The 10727-nt window shown below is 40.5% G+C and overlaps 1 protein-coding gene across 1 annotated transcript; it reads right to left on the reverse strand.

Moving 5' to 3' along the window:
• Window positions 1-861: 861 nt before the first annotated feature.
• LOC141614501 (uncharacterized) lies at window positions 862-2818 on the reverse strand. The gene is made up of 3 exons (XM_074433247.1): window positions 2264-2818; window positions 1341-2210; window positions 862-1185 (listed from the first exon to the last, which is right to left on the reverse strand). Exons 1-3 carry the CDS (start codon window positions 2816-2818, stop codon window positions 862-864), a joined length of 1749 nt encoding a protein of 582 aa, XP_074289348.1.
• Window positions 2819-10727: the final 7909 nt, after the last annotated feature.

Consider the following 10727-nt stretch of genomic DNA (forward strand, 5'->3'; position numbering starts at 1 on the left):
AAACCTTCTATAAAAACCTGCATGTCCAAGAAAGGATCGAACTTCGCGCACATTAGTAGGATAAGGTAAACTCTTAATTGTATCAATTTTAGCTTTATCTACCTCAATCCCCTTACCCGACACAACATGTCTCAAAACTATACCCTGCTCAACCATGAAATGACACTTCTCAGAATTAAGCACAAGGTTAGTTTCATTACAACGCTTCAAAACAAGTGATAAATGATTTAAACATGCATCAACAGAATCACCATGCACGGTAAAATCATCCATAAATACCTCAATGAAATTTTCCACATACTCAAAGAAAATACTAATCATACATCGCTGAAATGTTGCGGGTGCATTACACAACCCAAATGGCATGCGCCGATACGCGAATGTGCCAAAAGGGCATGTAAAAGTAGTCTTCTCCTAATCCTCGGGAGAAATAGCTATCTGAAAATAACCTGAATATCCATCCAAAAAGCAGTAGTATGCCTTTCCAGCGAGTCTCTCTAACATCTGATCAATGAAGGGGAGGGGAAAATGGTCTTTCCTAGTTACCGTGTTCAGCCTACGGTAATCTATACACACCCTCCACCCATTCTGGACTCTAGTAGGTACTAAATCCCCATCTTTATTCTCTACAACAGTGACTCCACTTTTCTTAGGGACAACATGAGTGGGACTAACCCACTTGCTATCATAAATAGGATAAATCATACCTACTTGGAGAAGTTTTAATACCTCCTTCTTCACAACATCCATCATAGGAGGATTCAACCGCCGCTGCGGTTGCCTTACCGGTTTTGCCTCATCCTCCAATAGAATCTGATGCATACAAGTTGATGGACTTATGCCTTTGATATCAGCAATCATCTAACCTATTGCTTGTTTGTGCTCCTTCAACACTTCAACCAACATTTCTTCTTGTTCCTCGGTGAGCTTACTAAAGATGATTACAGGCAATGTATCTCCCTCACCAAGAAACATATACTTCAAATGATCAAGGAGTGGTTTCAATTCTACAACGGGTGCCTGCAAAATAGATGGTAACAAGGTTTCACTAGGCACGGTTAGTTTTAAAGGAGGTGGCTCTGTGTGCATGAATGACACCCCCGTCAACTTAGTAGCTCTTTCCTGCAGGTTAGTAGGCAATAAATCATCAGAAGCATCTTCTACTATACCCTTCTCAATCACAACCTAGTACTCATCTGGATTGTCAAAATCAAAGGTATCCTGCACTAATGGCTCAAATGTATCAATAAGACATAAAGAATGGTCATCAGTGGGGAATTTCATAGCATCAAAAATATTATACTCCACCACTTGACCATCAAACTCCATAGTAAGAGAACCATTAAAACATCAATCTTAGTTTTTGCAGTTTTCATAAATGGTCTCCCTAACAGTATAGGGGCGGCATGTCTATCGTGCTCCATATCTAGCACATAAAAGTCCGCAGGGAAAATCAATTTATCAACCATAACTAATACATCCTCAACTATTCCCTTTGGATAAACATTGGACCGATCCGCCAATTGAATGACAACATTTGTTTTACTCATAGGTCCAAGTTTTAATGACTGATAAATGGAATGGGGAATCACATTAGTAAAGGCACCAAAATCTAACATAACATTATGAATTTTGGTGTATCCAATAGTGCAAGGTATTGTGAACATTCTCGGGTCTCCACACTTAGTGGGCAATTTTTGTTGAAACATTGCCGAGACATGTTCACTTACCTTCACCTTTTTGACTCCCTTAAGCCTATTATTCCTCTTTATAGTACAAAGTTCTTTTAAAAACTTTGCATATCGAGGAACACTTTTAAGTAACTCTAGAAGGGGAATATTTACCTCACAATTACGAAAGGTTTCGTAAACATCGTTGTCATGCTCCTTCTTGCGAGTATCCTTCAATGCTTCGGGAAAAGGTGGTGTGGGCTCATAAATCTGGACCGGTGGATCCTTAGAAATCAAACTAGGCACCACAATATCTTCCTCAATCACTTGTGAGCTCCCTTCTTCTATCACAATCTCCTCTTCCTCCTGGATTGCAACTTCTTTAGATTTAGCTTTAGGCTTCTCTACTTCTACCAATTGCCTTCCATTTCTCAAGGACACTGCACTCACATTCTTCCTCGGATTCTCTACCGTTTGAGATGGTAGAGCACTTGACTGTTTAGCTTCCAACCGATTGACAGCAGTAGCTAGTTGACTCACCTGGTTTTCAATTTTCTTAAAATTTGCTTATTATCTACTTTATCTTGAGTAACATTGAGAGTAAGAGCCCGAATCATATTCTCCGTGGACATTAAGGACCTCGGTGGTGCTTGCTCAGCTGCTTGTTGAGGTACTTGTTGATTAAACTGTTGTCCTTGTGGTCTTTGGAGAAACTGGCCTCTAGGAGGGCCAGACGATGGACCGGCTTGAGAATTTCCCCAATGGAAGTTAGGGTGAGCCTTCCATCCTTCATTATAGGTCTTGGAATATGGATCCCATTTCCTGTTATTTGTAGTACTCTCCCAAACACCATTCACCTCTTCTTGGCCACTCTCTCGCAAGTAAGGGCACAAATCATTAGGGTGACCCTCAGTAGCGCATATGCCACATACAGTGGCCATTTGTCTCCCAGATAACATGTCACGGAGAGTGGAAACAATATTATCAACCTTTTCCTCTAAACCAGGACTAACACCCATAGCATTCACTCCTCTTCGTGATGGTTTCCTCTCAAACTGTCTAGAGGTCTCAGCTAGCTCTGAAATAGCCTCCCAAGCCTCATCTGGATTTTTGTTGGCTATATTTCCTCCACAAGCAGAGTGAATCATGCGACAGTCATGTTGGTTCAGTGCACCACAAAATACATAATGAGATCCTGGTCAGAGTAACCATGATAAGGGCAACTAGCACAGAGCTTCTTAAATTTCTCAAGGTACTCATACATAGTTTCCCCATCTTGCTGTTCAACATTACTAATGGCTCTTTTCAGTTGAGATGATTGAGAAGGAGGAAAATATTTCTCCAATAATGCCTTCTTCATACCTACCCAAGTAGTGATACTTCCCGGTGGTAGATAGTTTAACCAGTCTCTCGCATTGTCCTTCAAGGTGAAAGGAAATGCTCTCAAATTCAACTGCTCGTTAGTAATAGCAGGAGGCTTCATACCAGTACACACAATATAAAAGTCTGAAAGATGATTATTCGGATCCTCAATGCTCATACCACTGAAACTTGGTAATTGATGTATCAAACTAGATTTCAGTTCAAAAGTAACCCCATCATTCAATGCTGGAAAAGTGATGCACAATGGTTGAACGTTAATATTTGGAGCTGTGAGCTCCCTTAATGTTCGAGTATCCCTAGCCATATTCTCAGTAGTAACAGGAATTTCCGCAGTATCTGAATCAGAGTGTATATCCTTCTCGGAATCTGGGTGCTCAAAAATAACTAACGAACCTTCTCCAATTTGCCTTAACGTGAAAAGTGTGCGTTCAATCTCTGAGTCGTAAGGCTCGAGTGGTTGGTCAGAAGAACGAGTATTAGGCATAAACTACAACAATAAAAAAAGTCTATACTAAAGAAACACAAAAAATTAACTATTGCCTTCCCCGGCAACGACGCCAAAATTTGGTGAGCGGAAGTCGTATGCTCCCAAAGATAGTATTTATAACACTTAAAACCTCTAACTAAATGATAGTATATGGTAATAAGGATCGATCCACAGAGAAGGCGATGTAATTTATGTGAATTAAAGTATAGAAAACAGGTAACCAAAATGGGGGGATTTTAAACGATTGAGTAACTAAACAAGAGATTAAATAAACAGTTGAATGAAGAATAATAAATGTGAATTCAGATGGTTTAAACGGTCTCGGGGTAAGAATTTCCACAAACTGATTATCAAATTGATCATAGACTAACAAGTTCCAATTGACGCTTGAGCAAACTTTCGTGGGAACAATTTCCCAATTCCTTTGTAATATTATTTGATTTGAAACACGATAATCAAATAACCTAATTATCAAACAACCTAATACACGTGATTAAGTTTAATTTAATAACAGCATGAACGAATAAGGAACGATAGAAGTGACGACCAATAAAACACGTAATTATTAGTTCGAATCACAAGTTAATTCTCTCTTTAACCTAGATATAATGAAACGCATCCAATACAAAGGGTAAAGATTGTTACTTTATCTAGCGAGGTTGAACAATTACGGATTCATTCACTAGAATAACAATAGATTGATAATTGTGAAGATTAATTAGCTACTTTAATCTAAACATCCAACAACCATAAAATTAAAACAAATAATTAACAATACTCAAGAGATAAAACGGAGATGAATAATAGTCTCACAATTTGAATAAATCAGATGCTTCAAATCTTAATCCGAGATGAAAGGATTAGTTGCTCATGTCTTTCTTGCTAGCAAAATACTTAGGGTTCTTGTTTCAAAATAATACGTAACGATCAATGATAGAGTCTAACCAAGTACTTAACCTAATAATAATTATTCCTAAAATAAAAATAAAAATAATTCGTAGCTAAATGTTTGAAACAAAGGAAATAAAACACGTCTGAAGCTGTGACACGGGCGACCCGCGCCAATTCTTGTAAAAAGGTGTGTTGCTTTTTTCTCTTCTTCCGTCTTTCTTTGCTCAACAATGGGTTTTCCTCATTGCTTGATTCATTCACCTGATAGGCCATAAGGGACAAAACCATATGCAAAAGATCCATCCATACAACATACTCCAATCTAAATAATACCCAAACTTCATTGATCCATAATCTCTTCTAATTATCCCAATATAGTACCAACAACTTAATAAGAGTATTAATGCAATTATTCCTCTAACAACCAATTTATACCATAGTTATTCGCATAATTCACGACTCTTAAACCCGTGCTAAATACGGCATATTAGGACGTCTGTCAGACGTCAGCGCCAGGAGGAGAGTATTGACAGTGCTATTCTTGCTTGGGGTGTGCCTTGTGGCAGTTTGCAGCTCTTGCGGGCGACTTTGGATGAGGTTCCCCCTTCCTTTCTTGTGGAGGAGGATCTTGATTTGAGTGAGCTTAATCTTCGGCAGTGTCGAAGGAAGATTTGTGATGGTCATTATACTATTGATGTGCGGGTGCTTTCTTCATCAGGTATCGCCCCTTACTCTGATGCCACTTTTGTGGCTTTGCGAGAGAAGCACCATGTCGCTCCACCTCCTTCATTGCCTCCTTTGCCTGTGAATCATCATCCTCTTGTTGCCTTAACAGTAGTGGTTTTAGATATGATTCGGAGTTTCCCACGTGGCACGTCTTGTGGGAGGGATGGGTTTCGTGCCCAGCACCTTATGGACTATTTGAGTGGCCCTGTTGTGGCTATCTCTGATGATTTGATCGCTTCTATTACTAGGGTGGTTAATCTTTTTCTTGAGGTCCGGTGTCCTCTAGCTCTTGGTGAGTACATTTCCAGCGCCCCACTCACGCCGCTTGTTAAACCGGCTAGTGGTGTTCGTCCTATTGCTGTTGGCACTGTCTGGAGTCGTCTTGTCTCTAAGGTTGGTGCTTCTTTGGTTGGTCCTTCTTTGACTTCTTATTTTGCTGGTCTTCAGTTTGGGGTTGAGGTGTATGGTGGAGGAGAGGCTATCTTGCATGCCTTTAATCGGCTCATTGAGGCCCGTGGTGCTGAGGAGAGACTTTCTATGTTGCTGGTTGATTTCCTGAATGCTTTTAAACTTGTTGATCGTGCGACCATGCTTCAGGAAGTCCGCTGTTGTTGCCCGGTTCTTTCTCGTTGGGTGGAGTTTTGTTACCCCGGTCCGACCCGTCTTTATTATGGGGAGCATTGCTTGTGGTCTTGTCAAGGTGTCCAGCAGGGTGATCCTTTGGGCCCTTTGCTTTTCGCTTTGGTTTTGCATCCCTTAGTGTGCAAAATCCGGGACTCTTTTGACCTTACTATGCAGGCAAGGTACTTGGATGATGGCACCATTGTTTAGGACACTTTGGAGGTGGAGAGGGTTTTGGATTTGATTATGGCGGATGGCCCTCGTTTTGGACTCCATCTTAATGTCGCTAGGACAGAGGTTTTTTGGCCTATTGAGGATCCTCGGAGTAGGCTTCTCGATGTTTTCCTCCCTTCTATTGCTCGGTCATTGCGTGGTGTCTCTGTTTTGGGTGGACCTGTCAGTACATGTCCTATTTTTGGCAGCGAGCATGTGGCGAAGAGAGTGACTAAGACCTTTGAGCTTATGGACTTAGTCGCGAGGATTGAGGGCCCGCACTGTGAGTTGCTTCTGCTTAGAGCTTGTACTGGTATTTCTAAGCTCTATTTCTCTCTTCGTACTTGCTCCCCCCGTGTGTCTGGTTCGGTCCATCTTCCTTTCGATGCCTCCCTTCATTCTAGCTTGGAACGTATTGTCACCGCGTCTGGACCTGGATTTTGGGATTGGCAGTGGCGCCTTGCCACATTCCCTTTTCATCTTGGTGGACTTGGTGTTTATGCTGCGGGAGATGTTTTAAATTATGCTTTTCTGGCGTCCCGTTTGCAGTCTACAGATTTACAGGCTAAGCTCATATGGCCCTCTGGTATTGTAGATGCTGGTCCTACTTTTGACGATGTCATGCAGGTGTTTTATGAGACTACAAGTTCTGCTTTTTTATGTGACCCTAGTGAAATCGCTGCCCTAACACTTATGAAGAAATTGGCAGATATATATATTTCGCGATGGTTGCTGCTACTTCAGAATCTGTTTTCTCTTTAACACCGCGTCAGCTTGCGTAGTGGAAGTCTCAGCAGGGTGCCCACTCCTCTAATTGGTTGCGTGCGATTCCTATCTCTGGGTTGGGTCAGACTATGAACGGGAGGACTTAGCGTAGTGTGCTTGGATATCGACTTGGTGTACCGTTATTCACGGCGTCTGGGCCTTGTCCTGCTTGCTCTCGTCTTTTTGATGATGATGTTTATTGGGACCACGCTGTTTCTTGTACTGGTACTGTGGGTGTTATGCATTTGCACAACCTCGTTCGTGACACCTTATTCGACATCTGCTATAGGTCTGGTATTTCTACGGGTAAGGAGGTTGATATCGGTTTGGTTGACGGACATGGTGGCTCTCTTCGTCCCGCGGATTTGCTGCTTTATTCCTGGGACAGAGGGCGTGATGTGTGTGTCGATTTGACAGGGTCTTCCCCTTTGACTCAGATTGGGATGACCGAATTCGTGCCCAGGCGAGTTGTCGATGATGCTGCTCAGCGTAAGTGTGCTAAGTATGGGGATTTATGCGCAACAACTGGTTATGGTTTCCTTCCCTTCTCTTTCTCTTCGCTTGGAGAGCGAGGTTCAGATGATGTTGCCTTAATCAAGCAGATCCAAAAATTCTCGTTATCTCAGGATGCGGGGGCTCGGGTGGCCGCTTATATTTTTACTAGACTTAGCTTTGCTGTTGCTGGTCGGACTATGTCTTTTTGGTAACTTGTCGTTAGGAGCACCTAGACCAAAACACAATTTATAACTTCACCAACAACTCTACAATTAGTAAAAAGGCAAGTAAAGGTCGGATCCTAAGGGACGGGAATTGAGATGAGATTTCTATTGCAACTAGCGGTGTCTTAGGGGTGTCACAATTGGGGTTGATGTAGAAGATCACTAAACTAAATAGTACTGAAAGTAAATAAGCAAGATGAATTAAAAGGGATGTAAACAATTGATGAAAAGCACTAGGGTGTCATGGGGTCATAGGGGATTCATGGGAATTGATCATACAAACATGTTCTCAAATTATAAGCAAGCAATTATTGTTGTGATGGATTGAGTTGGATTATATCTTACAATCCTAGAAAAGTTTGGGTCCCGGAGCCGAATCGATTAGATTGTACAACACCTACAAGTCGACTTAATCTTCCCTACCCAACAACATGCATGGTCTAATGAGACTCGAGTTGGTTTATGTCTTACAAGTCTCATTGAAAAGATAGGCGATGGGTAAAAAATGCAAGGATTCATAGGCTCACATTTCATCAACATAACATGTGCATGAGTTGAGATCACAACAAGCAAGCAAATAAACTATGAAAGCATATTAATTTAAGCATGAATCATTCCCCATGTTGGTTTCCCCTAATTACCCATTAACCCCAGCTAAGGAACTACTCACTCATTATCATGTTGAACATGCTAGCAAGGTTGTCAATCATACCAACAAAGTGAAACATGATTAATAAATGAAAGTAATTAAAAATAATTAAAAAGGGATTAAGAGAATTATACCTACTAATGATTCCAATAATAAAGCAAAGAATAAAAGAAGTACTTGATGCTTGATTGGAAGGTTGTCAATCTCCGAATAATAACCCAAATAATCTTCAATTACCGAAAATAAAGGATGAACAAGAGAGAGATTAAGGAAATAAAACTTGTATTAAAACTTGATTAATTGTTAATTATAAGATTAAAGAGATATTTGATTGATATTAACTACACTAAAGATTGCTAAGAAGAACACGCTCTTCTAATTAGATTAATGGGGTATTTATAGTGGGGATTAGGTGGATGAATTAGGGTTAACTAAGAGCTTAAATGACGATTAAGTCTCTACTTAAGGAAACGCCGGTCTTTTTGGAAAGACTCCGGTCTCTAGGGAGACTCCGGTCTCTAGAAAAAGATGTGCATCCTTCCTTGAAGCTTGAAAAAGACGAAATGGGTCTGTTTGAGAATCCGGGCGTCTTTAGCATGGGACGGGCGGATTCGGTGGTCTCTGCCCGGGCGTCTTGTGGAGAAGACGGGCGTCTTCTGGAGCTGCTGCCCGGGCGTCTTGGAGTGAAGACACACGGATTGTGGAGGTGGAGACGGGCGTCTTCTGGGGAAGACGCACAGATTGTTGTGCAGTCTCGTTTCTTCTTCTTTTCTTCCTTTTTCTTCATAAGATCCTTGGGGATTTCCTCGGGGATGCAAGGATCTTTTCTCATCATTGCCCATCTAATATAGTATGTACAAAGGCCTTCTAATCTTGTTTCTCCTTGATGCTTGGTCATTAAATTCAATCAATTTAGTCTCGTTTTGCCATGAAAATGCAAGGTTTGCACTCCTTTCCTACCAAGGGATCAAAACCTCAAAGAATATGCAAAACAAAGAACTAAAGACAATAAATGACCCAAATATGCACTAAAAAGCATGGGAACAACGCTAATTCGGGGACTAAATATGCTCTAATTATGGTCACATCAAATATCCACAAACCGAACCTTTGCTCGTCCCGAGTAAAGAGGTGACAAAGACAAGGACCATTATTTAAACTAACCTAATAACATAGCCGATATGAGACAATTAGTGGGTCTCACTCCGCCCCTTTAACTCACAACAAGACAACCATGAGGTAGGATGCCTTCTTGCAAAGCAAGGTGGGTCTTGCCAAAATGGCGACACATCCAAACATTAAGCACACAAAGTCAAATAATGGATGCATCTACAAAAGAATAGCCACTTTCCTCATCTAAGTGGCGGAAATTATCTACAAGGGAAGCAATTCAAGGGTACACACTCCTTCATAGATTCAATTTCTTCAAACTACTAAGCCTAGAAGGATACCAATAAATCACCTCCAAGTTGTGTCAAGCTCGGGTACCTTTGTCCTCAATCATTAAATGCTTTTGTCAAGAATAGACTCCCTATGGTGTTAGAAACACTGGAGGATCGCGGAATTACCCCTCTTGCCTAGACAAGAAGAAGGGTCGTCCCCTCTCTACCATACACAAAAATGGATACGATGGATAAAGGGATCGATAGATATTCGAGTTTCACTTTGGGAGTTTGCTTTTGTTTTTGTTTTTCCCCCCAATTTCTTGTGGCATTTGACATTTGAAAACACTTTCTTGCCATTTCTTTTTGATTTTTGGCATTTCAACACTTGACAACTTTTTGCATTTCTTTTTGAACATTTTCAAAGTCACCCCATATGTAGTGAGGGTGGCTTATATTTGAAGCTTTATGAGTTCTATTTTTGCTCCTCTTTTCATTTGATGCATTTTTTTGCAAACTTTCTTTCACTTTTCATTTCATTGAACTCAAATTGATTTCTTTTTGTGCCCATTCCCTTTGATGACAAAAAAATGTGGTAGAACATGGATGATGGATGGATGCATGGTTTCAAGGGTCACCTTGGAATAAACGGTAGCCAAAGAGTTATCACACCACAAGGTACTCTTGACTAGGCCTTAATCCATGGGTCAAAGGATACTAGCATGACACATCCTAGGGTGTTTTACGAGTATTCTACCAAGCAAAGTCTTAAGAAGAAAAAGCATCTACTAGGGCCTATATACACTTGTCAAGCTTCCCAAGTAGACGGTTTTGCAAAATTTTTCTAACATGCAAACTACATGCCATGATTCAACTAGCATATAAACATCCTAATGCAAATGATTCTACCAACTAATATGACATATACACTAAATGCAAGTCCTAAGTTCACATTGTTATACCGCATCAATCAAAATAAAGCCACATAGTCATTAACATAAAGAGGAAAAAGGAGATTGGAAAGATCATACCATGCAGTCTTCAATATCCTCATGTCTCGGATGTGGCGTAGTCGATCAATGTGAACAAGGATAAAACAAACACAATATATACATGACTACACTACAAAGGAAATGAACTTGTTTTTGGTTTTTTAAATTTTCAAATTTTTATGGTTTTTCGAATTTTTCAAATTTTTTTTTTTTTTTTGGATTTTTGAAT

Source organism: Silene latifolia, chromosome 11 (genome assembly GCF_048544455.1).
Source record: "Silene latifolia isolate original U9 population chromosome 11, ASM4854445v1, whole genome shotgun sequence".
Taxonomy (NCBI): Eukaryota; Viridiplantae; Streptophyta; class Magnoliopsida; order Caryophyllales; family Caryophyllaceae; genus Silene; species Silene latifolia.

Bases quoted from the DNA above. Each gene is read 5' to 3' on its own strand.
- LOC141614501 (XM_074433247.1), bottom strand. From the start codon at position 2,818: ATGATTCACTCTGCTTGTGGAGGAAATATAGCCAACAAAAATCCAGAT. The intron at 2,211-2,263 runs GTTACTCAAGAT...ATTGAAAACCAG, and splicing joins TTCGGGCTCTTACTCTCAAT to GTGAGTCAACTAGCTACTGC. The intron at 1,186-1,340 runs GTTCTCTTACTA...GATGAGTACTAG, and splicing joins CTAAGATTGATGTTTTAATG to GTTGTGATTGAGAAGGGTAT.